The sequence below is a fragment of the Teleopsis dalmanni genome, chromosome 2 (genome assembly GCF_002237135.1).
Source record: "Teleopsis dalmanni isolate 2A chromosome 2, ASM223713v2, whole genome shotgun sequence".
NCBI lineage: Eukaryota > Metazoa > Arthropoda > Insecta > Diptera > Diopsidae > Teleopsis > Teleopsis dalmanni.
This window is the reverse complement of record NC_051847.1, coordinates 178,146,080-178,159,731: the sequence shown is the minus strand read 5'-3', so window position 1 is coordinate 178,159,731 and position 13,652 is coordinate 178,146,080. Positions and strand designations below refer to the sequence as shown.

The following is a 13,652-nucleotide window of genomic DNA, read 5'->3' as shown; positions in this document are numbered from 1 at the left end:
TGTGACCATTTTTACAAAACTTAAAATATTACTAAAATTTATCACCCCATGAAAATACCTAACTATAATGAACCATGTTTTGTCTACTGTTTACTTAAATCGAATTAAGATTACAAATAATTTAACAGATATAGAGTAATAAAAATTATCCTTTGAAAACGTTAAATAGTCTGAAATTGATTTTTTAAAGAATTTTGTCTAAAGTTCACAAAATAAACACCCTATTTCTTGTTACGATATTCTGTCTTAATATGTAATTATTATTTAGAATATATTATAAATAAATTCACTACTTCATTGAATTTGTCAAAGCACTGATAACACCATATTCCTACAAAAACATTCTTAAATTCTCAAAACCTTAAATTGCTAACGCGTTTCAGTAAGGTAATGACCCTAACTGGTAAACATAAAATATCATCTATATAAACTTTGATTACCTGTTAAATCGAAATGCTGATTATGCCTCGAAGATGTGGAAGGAACTATGCATATTCTTTGTGATTATCCAGCTTAAACAACGCACAGAAGAAACTTATTCCATATGAAATATCTGTCACCAGAACAGATTAAGAGCTCTTCTACAGATTTAGTTCTGGACTTTATTCACAAAGCTTTAAAGGGTTTTGTGTAATTAAAAGGTTAATTTGGTACAATAGGAGTCTCTTGGTCGCATAACGGCTTGTGGTCAATTTCATGACAGTAATTTAAATAAATAATAATAACTACTGAATGCTGAATATTTTAACTATACCTACATTACTGGTCATATTTGAAGCAGCCCTTATAGCATGTTTCGAGTCCCACTATTGTCTGACCTAATCACACGCTATATTAAAATTTTAGATAAATGTTTCTTGGCCTAAACTTAATAATGGTATGACTTAACTTGTCAAAAATTGCGTTAAGAAAGAATATATAGAGATTTAACTTTATCTGATAGCGCTAGTGACCAATAGGTGTATGTATGGCTTAGGCCAGCCAGATTGAGCTAATCGAACATATAAATCATGACTACAGGTGGGTCTAAAACTATCTACATTAAAAATTGTTCTTTATATCTTTCTATTATCGCGTAGGATTTTTTGTTCTTTTTTATTGAATATTTTTTTTTTTGCTGAATTAATTATATATATTATAAAGTTAAATACTTGACGCATATGTTCCCATTGAGTTTTCATTTTTCAATTAATTATTAGTTACTTATATTACTTCACCATTAATGATTAATATTAATGTATTTATCAACAACAGTAAAAACGTACTTGATATTCGTGATGACAATAATAACTTTAGTGTATTTAATTCTAAAACCAGCTAACATATATATATTTGGACACTGCTTACGAGTACTATATATAATATATAAGGTAATAATTTAGGTGAAAGCTGCTTAAGCACATTTTAGCCAAAACAGAAGCAATTATTTAAATGTAAATACCAATTTGACCCTTATTATTTTATAATGGCTCTTATATACTATTAAATATATATATGTAAATATTATAACGAAAAGTATAAAAATTGCATATAATAATTCAAATGCCTTTTGCATCTTAAACAGGACTCTGCTATTTTCCAGAAAAGAATTTTTAATTTCCATTTTATAAAGAAAATATTTGCATGGGCCCGGGCATGAAAAGTTGCGTTATTTCTATTACGCACCTTTTTACGGTATCTAATAGACATTAAAAAAATAAAAACAATTGTCACCTGAAGTTTTGGGAGGTAGGGAAATGTTACTCAATTGGAACCGTGTAGTTTTGTATCTTAGCACGATTCAAATAGAAATGCGTTCGGAATTCTTAATAAGTTTCGAATTTCTTGAAGCCATGGCATTCGCATTTGGAAAGGTGAAATTTTCATTAAACGCATTCCAATTTGCATTTTATTCAGTTTTATTTCATTTCTGCCAGCGGTAGCTTTAAAATAATTTTATATCAATATTTTTAATGGTTTTATTGGATTAATTTTAATACAAAAAGAGTCACGCTCATTTTATGCAAAACTGTATTGACTTCAACCACAGTTTCACTTTCAGTTTCGACTTCAATTATTTATTTTAGCTTCGAAATTTGGGAATTACTTTCTATTTCATTGACGTGGATAGGACTTCTTTATATCAGCGACATTTGCATAACTTTAATTTTTACTACATATTTACATAAAAATACAACTCAATTTTAATTATTTATATCTGAAAACTACTACGAGTTCGAATTATGTAATAGCAGAGGGAGATGAATTTATAAACACTAAAATAACTAAAGGAATTGGAAGATCAGAAGATTAGGTTAAAATTACAAACCATTTGCATATCAATTATATTTTGCTCAATTTCATTTCATATCTGTTAATTTTCGTTTTCATACTTATATACTTATAATAAGCCGTATATATATACAATCCTTTTAACATGGTCACCAATAGATGAATCTGTCATAGCGATATTTACTATAGTAATCCGCCAGAAAGTTCTTGAAGTTATTTCTTTAACAGGGGAAATAACCTAACCATTCAGAACTTATAGGAGCTTATATGAATATAGTTAATCTTTTCTAAATCAAATTTAAACATTAAAAACAAAGCAGCGTAAACCATTTTTTTTGCTAGCACCCAAGGGTATAGAGCTCTTTCATGAGTTTTGCAAAATAAACTTCTACATTCTATCTTTCCTAATTAATTAGTTTGCAGTCTTCAAAAATACCACTATATTCAAAAAATTAAAGAATGACGATTTAAAAGTTTTTGTAACACATAATAGTTGTAATTATGAACTAAAAAATGTCTAAGCTCATCAACTTGAGAACCTCAATAATGCTTAATGAACTAATAGTCTAATAAAATTGATAAGAATACCATGTTTACCAATATATAAATATTCGCAGATATCTGCGAACCCAAAAAAAACAGAAAGGAAGTTTTATAAATACATCTTTCTTATAAATAAAGTATTATTAACTTAAAGAATTCCATGTTTATCAATATTTGTGACTCTGGGTATTTTATTTGCTATAAAAAAGAACCACTACTAATTCCTTATCCATATCGTAACACCTTTGTTAGATAAGAGTCATCTTGACGAAATAAATTTTTTTGTAAGATCGTCAAATATTGTAAAATATTAATAATATTGCCTATTACTCCACTATTATTTATTTCCTCATTTTAGGTTCATAAAGACATACCTTAATATCCTCGTCATTTAAGTATATTCATATAATATGTTGATTTTTCATATTATCTACACAACATTTTATTTTTATTCAAAGTAAAATGTTGATGTGATAAAGAAGACTTTTTTACAATTTCTACATAGTTTTTAATCGAAGTGTAATGGAGACAGCCAACTACAAGCATAAGGACAAGCAAGACTAGTATATATAAAATTAAATTTTATTTATTACTTCGCAGTATGAGAATGACCCAACAATTTCAGCAAAGAAAGGAAAGTTTCAGTCTACATTTCCTGTGCAACTCCCATAACGATCTCTTTATTACACTGAACCATTAACATTTGTAGTATCTTTCTATCATCCTGTGTCATCCTGAATTTCAAACTCCAACCTACGTTTCACCACTGAGTTGAAAAATCCCAGTCATAGCATCTACTCCTTGCTTTAAACTATATTTTCTCCAAACGTCTATCATTTTTTTTCTTTTTTATACCATTTATCATACTTTGCTCTTTTTCATACCTATTCATCATACTCTTAGGCTTAGAAAGTCAGCAGCTGAATATCCAACCTATCTCGTCAGCCGTGAATTATTAAAAAACATATCGGTCACTAGTACGTAGATTGAAATAACTGGAAAGACGAGTTTTGAGTGGGTCATGTGGGTCATGTGGGTCATGTTAACTTTTGATGGCTTCGACTTACATATTTAAAAAAAATGTTGAAGTCTCTATATTTCATCTATCATCTTTAAACTGAGTTTAATTATAATACAATTATCTATGAGAATACAGGTGCCCTTTATATTTATGTAATTTATCATGCAGAAGTTGTGGTCCAATTAATGTTACAGAATATATCATCAACTATTGATACATAATTATTTTTTATTACTTTTTGGAATATGCTTTATATTATAATTAATATCCCTATATAATTTTTCTTACATATATTTACTATTTAAACAATTTGATATATTTTAATATATAATGTATATATGCTCAACTGTTAGTCAAAATGGTCAGCCAAAAATTCAATTAATTAAAATAATATAAAATGATTTTTTGTTGTTGTAGTTCATTATTTTTCGAAAAAACTTCTTTATACATATAAAGATATATATTATATACAAATATATATATTTATACATATATATTTGTGTCATAAAAGTGATGTATTATTATTATTATTAAAAGTTTAAAATGTGTAATCGCCCAACAGCCGGTACTGGGGCCAGAAGAGTCCTCCTATTGTACCAATTTCAATTTTGATTACACAAAGCCCCTTAAAGCTTTGTGAACAAAATCCAGAACTAACTCTGGAGAAGAGCTCTAAATTTGTTCTGGTGACAGAAATTCCATATGAAGCAAGTTTCTTCTATGATGTATAGTATAAAGCAAAAAAAAATGTCCATTTATGACTTTATAAAAAGTATACAATTTTACTTAAAAAATCTATTTAAAAATTTGAAGATATAAAGAATGATTATATCATAAAAAACTTGATTTTTTTAATGAGATACTTCTATTAAAATAAAAATATCTGTTTTGTATATTTATAATATATTCATTTTAGTATTTTATTTTTTTATTTTTATTTTTTTTGCATTTTTTGTTTTTCTAATTAAAACTTGGCAATGAATTGTAGCTATGGACTTCAAATAAAACATTACTTGCCAGACCCTTCAGTTTTACTTAAATATTTTAATGAACTCATTAAGCATCCTAATTAAGAGAAAACAAAAAATGTTTTGTATGAAGTAGCAAACTGTCAATAACAAATAGAAAAAAAAATATTATCAGCAAATTGTTATCACAGCAAAAACTCTCCTAGCAAATATTCAAACAATTTATGCCGAGAATTTTGACTGACAACTGCAAATTTTTTATTTCAAATGCAACTTCACATGCTAATCATTGATATCGACTGTTGACTGCTGACTACTGATTGCTGAACGTTCAACGTTGAAAATCAATCGCTGCCAAAATAAATTTGTACGCATCTAAACAAACGTGCACGAAATCCCAAGCAAAGGCAAGCCATGAATGAAATTCAAATAAAATCAAAAAATAATGTTACGCATACGCCATGTATATGTGCCTTTGCTGGTTAATAAGCATAAAGCATAAACACATACAGCAGCACCGCGCACTACAAACAAAGTTGCTGACACTCTGCCAAGCAACATAGAAAAACAAAAAACACAAAAAATCAAAAAAACACAGAAATCAGAAACAATACAACCAACACATAATTGCACTCATTAAACACATCAAAGGCAGACAACAGACAACGGACGACATACGACAGACTGCTGCCATGCAATTGAGAGCAGCTCAACGTTTGTTTTTGTTTTGTCAGGCTTTGTACAGGGTTACGTCTGTCTTTTGGTTTTGCTTTTATGTCTTCTTCCGCCATTTTTCTCTTGCTGTGTTTCTTTGAGTTGTGGCTGCTCTTGGCCACTGTTTTGTGGGAAGTGCGTAGTTGAACTTAAAACTCTACTATGCAGTATAAAAATCGTGGACAATAGAAAAACCATTATTATTCGCAACTGTTTCTTCACTGAGGCGAGTGGTCAAGCGAGTGGCAAAGCAGCACAGGAAATCGTTATTTTTTTTCGTAAAGATTTTACGTGAAACTTTATTTACAAGGCGGATAAGATAAAAGTACAAGATGGCAGCAACGAAGTATTGCGTCCTCGTAGCAATTTTGGGTTTTGCAGCAGTTGGCAATGCTGCCACCGCCGTCAAGGCAACCAATATGCAGAGCATGATTAATGAGGAAACTTTAAAATGCGAAAGCGGTGAAGATTCAATGGCGTGCATTAAGGTTCGAGCAATGAGATTTCTGGATACCGTTATCAACAAAGATACATTCAAGGTGAGTTCAGAGATTTTATAAGATTTTTTAAGATTTATTTTTATACGGTGCAAATCCCTACGGATTTAAAAAAGTAAAAAATATTTTTTCTGTGAATGATAAGCACTTTTGTTTTTGTTTGGAATTAAGTTTTTTAAATTTATTTAAAGATTTGAAATTTATCATTGATTTTTTTTTTTATTGTTATACATATGTGTATGGATAAGCTTAATTTTTTGCATAGCAAAAAAATAAAACAATAAACTTCACTTCTTCAAATAAATATTTATAACAATAAAAATTAAAAAACATGTTAATTTTAAATTTTAATATTAGTATTAATATTATTTGTATTATTAAAATTAAAATATTAATTATCACGACACCAAAATATTCTAAAGTATTTTAATTTATTGAAAATAATAATAAGTTAGTTAAAAAATTTTTTTTAAAAATGTAATTTAGATTTTATTTAAAAATAAAATAATAAATTAAAAATTTATTACTTTCAAAGGACAGATCATCAACTCATAACAATTACTAACATATATTAATAATTTATCTTTAACAGTATAATATAGAATTTCATATAATCCCTTATAAATATTTTTAACTATATTTTTAAATTATATATCTATTGCATTAGATTATATATATGTATATATATATTATTATTATTATATTGTGATATTATCTCTGATAAACATTACTATCGATTTTATATTGATAAATAATCTGAGAATGTTTAGTACCTCAAGCACTAATTCAATAAATTTCTAATAATAATTATTTTGTGAAAATGTGCCACATTTGATAATATTTAATAATATTAAATTCAATATTATATCTGTTAAAAAAATATATTGAATATATAAATTTAGATATATATTGCTAATGTGAAAATTTCTTTTTTCATTCTATTTTTATTTTTGAAATAACGCTAAAATCATTGAATTTTATTTTGAACCACAAAATAAACCATACTTTCAGCTTCCCTATTAATATCAAATATAATTACTTCCACTATAGGTTTGAAATACATATACAAACTAATTTTTTTTTTTCAATTTTTCTAAATAAGTTAATAAATGTTTGAAGTTTCTGTTTATTTTATTTGATACATTGAATTACTTCGATATATTTCTAATTTTTTTTTTAAAGTTAGCCTTCATATAACGTTACATTTCTTTAATCTTGCTAAGTGATCCTAGTTAACTACTTCAAGCTGATAGCCTTTTGCATCGTATAAACCACGAAGAATTTAAAATCATTAAAACTGATTTTAAATCCTTTAACAAAACTTAAGATGCTCTTTACTGGGAGCTTCAATAGTTGATCAAAATCTTTAAGAAAATAAAGCTCTAGCATGTTTAACCAATAACAAATTAAATTGCATGAAAGTATTTAATAGATTTCTTCCACAACAATTCTTCTTAATTTTTGTTTAAAGTTCTTTAATTTAACTCAGGACATGTTTTTAAAGTAATGCCAAAAATTATTTCTTAGCAAAAAGCAGAAAATTTTGTTTTTATCCTTTAACTTATCAGCTTAACAGCTTCAAGAGACTTTAAAGGTGTAGTAACTATATTTTCTACTTTAGAAATGAAAGTCACTTTTAATTAGAAAAATTAATCTCTAGACTACCTGTCAACACTTTGCATTTGCTTGTTCTCCAATAAGAGAAAAACTCACTCTATATCTAAATTTACATAGATATAAAGATATACCCGCACTTATATATATATCATTTTCGCACACCTGCAGTTTTTGCACTCATTTGACTTCATTAACATAATTTTCAGGACATTTTAAAATACCTTCACATTTTCTTTGAAATCTACACTTTCATAATTTCCATAAAATTTTTCTTGTTATTAAAATTACAACTTTTATTTACCTTAAAGCAATTTATAATTTTTAAAAAAATAAAAAAGTAAATTAAATTCTAGTGAAAAAATTTACTCACTTCATTTCATTCCATTTCAGTTTTCGGATGTTGAGGTAAAAAGCAATGGTTTCAAGGCCTCCACTGAAAGCAAGGCTCGTTCCAGCAGTGATAACTTTTTCGATGCCATTGAAAATTATATACAAGGTCACGATGTAACCATGGACTTGCCTATTGCTGACGCTAAGGTCACAGTCTCCTCACGCAGTTTGGACAATGATGAGTTAAGCCTGAATGTTAAATTTGCCAATAATGACGTTGTTGAAGGCAAGGGTAAGAAGGGAAACATCTTCAAGAAGGGTGTGTTTTGCATGTTATAAACCATATGCCAGTGGAATACTTAAAAGTTACATGAAAATATTTTTTTATTGTATACTTTCAGGCAAAAAGCATCGTCTACGTAAAATGATTACACCAATTATGGTTCTGATTTTATTGAAGGCAATGACTGTGATTCCAATGGCAATTGGCATATTGAAAATTAAGGCTTTCAATGCGTTAGCCTTAGGCTTCTTCTCATTCATAGTATCGGTTGGTTTGGCCATTTTCCAATTGTGCAAGAAGGTAAGCTAATTATTTTTTTTGTATAATTTTAGGCTGTCGTGGGCTGTTAAATAAATTGGAATACAAAAGAATTTACTTAAAAATGCTTATAAAATAAAGAACAAAATAATGTAAAAACAAAAAAATTTAGAAAACCAAAACTAAAAATGCTAAAAGAATTTTCCTTGTGGGTAAGTTTTTCAATCCCTTAATTAAAATCCAAAGCATAAAGACAAAATCCAAACTACGAAAAAAAAACCAACCCTTCATAATAATTAACATATTTTCTGTTCTAATTTTTTGTCAAATTCCTTTATCCGTACTTAATTTGGGTTATAATATGGTTACGAAATAGAAGGAAAAAAACATTTTTGAATAATTATTTTTATTGCCCACAACCTTTTAAATTTCCTATAAATTTATTTGTCACAAAATAATAAAGCCATAATTATGTAGAAAAATATTATAACTAAAAGGAAATATTTCGGAAATATTCAATATTTCTCAATATATCCTTTTTTTGCATAGGTATTTTAATAAAGTTCAAAGGTGCTGGTTGGCCCTTCCACCAACTGATCAACCCTATTAGCTGAATTCTATGAAATTCTTGACAATTTAACACGCTCGAACAATATAGAAATTACTTATTTGGTGTTTTTTGTATACAAATTACAGCTTGTTTTCCTTACTTCAATTTTTTTTTTATTTTTTATTTAATTTTTACACAATTTTTATTTGTCTTTTATTATTTCCTGTTATTTCCTAGCTTGCCGCCGAACACCATTCCGCCCATATTACCGCTCACGGACCTTGGGATGGACGTTCAGTCAGTTCTGTCATCGAAGCATACCAACCAATTGAAGATGCACAAAATTTAGCCTACAATGCCTATGCCTAAACCATTTCCTACATTTCCTACGTTTCCTAAGTTTAGTACAATAGTCAACGAACCTTAAGTCCCTAAAAATATGCTAAGCACGTGAAGCACATTCCGAGCGGAACGGCGTAACATTTCCAGTTCGCTAGTTATTTTCAATATTATTGCACAGAAACACTTTAAGAGGACCTAAATTATATGTTAATAGTTTAAAATAAAAAAAAAATATTTTTTATTTTACTTCTCTGTGCCATCAGGCAAATATACTACGGAACCGGAAACTTCAGTTACAACTCAAAGGATATTCCAAAGAAATGAAGCAAACAAAAATACCGCATTTTATTTATAAAATGATATTTTCTACTTAAGCTGCTTATATTCTTAGTTTTACTATTTATTGTAAATTATTTATTTTATTTTTTAGTTTTGTGAAATATATGAAAAAATGAAAAATTATTTTTTTCGAAAATTATTTTAATTAAAATTTGGAAAGTAGATCGTACTGTGGTATTATGCATTGTACGATTGTAACAGATTCTCGAGTGGTTTTCCAAGAACGTTACTGGAATTATCTGAAATCAAAATGATTCTTTTGTGTTAATTTAAAATTAAATAATTAAAGAAATAAGTAAATAATTAAGTAATCCACTCAAACTTCAAATCGAAAATATAGAAGAGTTTGGTTGAACTGTAAAGCGATGGGAGGTAAATTCAATCGTGTTCGTAAAATAAAAACTTAAATTCTAACCCGCGATTAAAGAAAAAATTTTTATATTTATATAAAATTTTATATTTATTTCATTTATATTTATAGTATTTTTTTTTGTTACTAAATTTTCTTAAAAATCACCTTTAAGAAAAATAAATAAAAAATTTAAAGAATCACCTTTAAGAAAAAAAAAGAATTTGTTGGTATTGGATAGCAACTTCTTTAAATGACTTTAAAAGTTATTTATTTCAATCACATAAAAGCACTATTTTTATTACTCTAATATTAACATTTATTTTTTTTTATCAAAAATATTTTGGAAACTATATAACGTCTTTAGAAGAATTATTCCTTTATATTCCCTTATACGGCCATGAACGTAGACTATCGGTGAAACTACTGATGAAGTGATAAACAATAATCCAGTCAAGGCGTAAAGAGGGATTTTAAAAATACCTCGTGTTAAGAAGGAGTAAAAGTGCTCAAGTGCACTGGCTCAAATAGCTTCAACATAATATTGACGTATTGGCAACCAATGTTTATTTACTTTTCAACTAGTTAAAGGTAGAACTAACGAGTTGTTTAGCTTTAATGTCATAAGGTTTTTCCTAACAATCAATTATAACTCAATGCTTAATAAAGAAATTTTTTTTAAAATAAGGATATGCGTTTTTTATATATTATTTTAGCAGTAATAATTAATTAATTTCAACGAAATCAGCTTTCTTTTATAACTAAAACTAAATGAATAAAATTCAAATAAAATTATTTTATAAATCATTGCACGTATAACTTTTATGGTGTCCTAATTAACTTACTTAGGTGAATATTTAATTAAGTTAATTGCTTACGTGCATCTATTTCAATTTCTAATTTAATTATAGCTTAATATTATGGTTTTTTGATGTAATTAAAAAGTGAAAACTCTCTTTTATCTTGCTGTGATATTGGAAATTTATATAAGAACTTATAAATAACAAAAACCAAAAACAAATACTCTGAAATCCAATAATTCATCTGAAACGAAACACATCCTATATGATCGATTTTAAATTTATGAAATATTTGAAATATTAAATATATTGTGTTTATTCATCGAGAAAGTATCCCAAGCTAAACTGCATAGAAAAAAAAATAATACAAAGATAATATTAATCTCATTCTGCTTAATGACACCCGGATGTTTAATAATTTCTAATTAATTTTGTAGCGACGGTGCTTCCTCTTTGGTATACACGTAACGATTTTTGTTACAGCATACCTGAAGATTAGGTATTGAAATTTGATTTTTTTTATTTTAAATCAAACTATAGAGTTGAGGAACTATTTCTGTTTCATTATTTTTGAATTATTTTTGCATATTATTTTTCTAAGAACTTCACCTTAAATGAAGGTAGAAAATTTATTTCCCAACTTTCTCACAGGGCCCAGAAAAATAATATTGTTAGATGTTAAACATCTGCGTTTCAACGATTCTGTATACATCAGGAGCCAGTGCAACAACACATTTAGTAAAAAAAATCAGTAATTAATCAGAGTTCATCAGAGTTTGAATTAAAAACAATGTTAGAGTTCTTATTATAATTACTTGCTTCGTTTACCGTAAGTCCAAATCATGAACCCATGATATTGCAAATCCTCAATGAACATATCTGAAAATGAACGTGTAATTCCTAAGTAAAGAATTAATGTATACTACTTTGCAAATTTTATGTCCATTGAATTTTTAGACCTAAATAGAAAGACAAGTATACTAACTTAGACATCAAATTTATGCACCTTCACATACAGGCACTTTTGCTATTATAGGCATATATAGAAAAATCGAAATATCGAAGACTATAAAATTAAAATAAATGGTAGGTATGCATTATACGTTAAGATATTTGATTTGAGAATCCTATACAGACTCACTATCGAGTATAACAAATGCAAAATCAACCAACAAAAATTAGGCATCTCTATAGCAGATTCATTAAGAAACTGCTTTCAAGACGAAGATAGGATCATATACTAGTTAAATGTCTAGTTATATTCTTCGCTCGGTAATTAGTGAATAACAACTAACTGAAACTGATTGTAAATAAATTTAATTCTGGAACATAATCCATTTTCGCAACGAAATAATAAGTCAGTTTCACAGAAGGCACAACAAACATATTATTGATTCCAAGTCACTATGGTCACTTTTGCAATATATCAAAAGATTACAATCAAATAAATTAAGATTAATGGCAGGCTTTTTTATAATACAATATAACCAAATTTCTCGTCACCCCAAAGTTCCAACAATTTTAAAGATATTAAAATATAAGTCACCTTGCATAATTTAGAGCTCCTAAATTCCTAATACATGTCTTAAGAGAAAGTCAACAAAGATCTTTTCCGGTGATGATTGTTTATAAATCGATATATTAACTGGTGCTCTTCAAAAGCACTTAAAAAACTAATAACATATATATTAGTTAGATAATAACAAAATTGGTGTCAAGATATTAAAATAAATAATTAATATTACAATTAGACTTATCGGACCTCTAGCATATTTTCATACGAACCTTGGAATTGTATAACCAATGGCACATGTTGTCAATTGTAGATTGCAATTAAAGTAAGAAAAATAATGACAGATATATGAAATTATAAATCAAGATATGCTTTTAGTCTTATTTTTTTATAGTCTCAGGAGTATAAATCTTGCATCCTTTACTAGATTTTTGTAGAATGTAATCAATTCCTTTATAAACTTCTTATCACGAACTACCAGTAACTATTATAACAATAAAATATAATGCATTATATTTAACGATTTTACTTACTTACTTACTTATGTGGCCATAAAAACCCGCTACCGGGTTTCGTCCTGACGCAACATGTCTCTTCAGGCGCCTTTGCGGCAAGCGCGTCTTCTCCAGTTTCGTACATCAAATCTGGTTAGTGCTTTCTCAACTTGATCACTCCACCGGAGACACGGTCTATCTTTAAACGTTTTTCTTCCAACTATTACGTCGAATACCTTTTTCGCGGGTGCATCTTCATCCATTCTCAAGTCAGGACCAAGCCAGCGAAGCCGCTGGTTGTTAATTCGCTGAATTATATTAATATCGAGATTAAGCTCGTACAGTTCGTAGCTCATTCGTATGCGTTAGTCGTCGCCAACTCGTAGGGGATTAAAAATCTTATGAAGAACTTTTCTCTCAAACACCTCCCAGTGCTGCTTCATCATTCAGTAATACCGTCCATGCTTCTGCATCATACAGAAGCACAGGAAGGATGAGTGCCCTAGAGAGTTTTGTTTGTCGAGAAAGAACTCTACATCCTAATTACCTACTGAGCCTATAGTAGCAACTATTGACAATTGTGATTCTTCATCTGATCTCTAGGCTGACATCTAGGCCAAGTTAAATCAAATCCTTAACAGAATTAAACGGGAATTTAAGTCCTAGCTTTAAAATTTAACGATTTTATTTAACTTTAAAAACCAACAAGAAGTATAGTTCTTCAAGCATCAATTTTAATTAATTTTATCGTTAACTTTTATTA

General features: G+C 28.0%; 1 protein-coding gene across 1 annotated transcript; it reads left to right on the top strand.

Moving 5' to 3' along the window:
• The first annotated feature begins 5,835 nt into the window (after positions 1–5,835).
• LOC119673812 lies at positions 5,836–9,523 on the top strand. Its single transcript, XM_038084875.1, has 4 exons — positions 5,836–6,056; positions 8,022–8,280; positions 8,363–8,544; positions 9,290–9,523. The coding sequence occupies exons 1-4, from the start codon at positions 5,850–5,852 to the stop codon at positions 9,419–9,421; spliced, it is 780 nt and encodes a 259-aa protein (XP_037940803.1). The 5' UTR covers positions 5,836–5,849; the 3' UTR covers positions 9,422–9,523.
• The last annotated feature ends 4,129 nt before the right edge of the window (positions 9,524–13,652 follow it).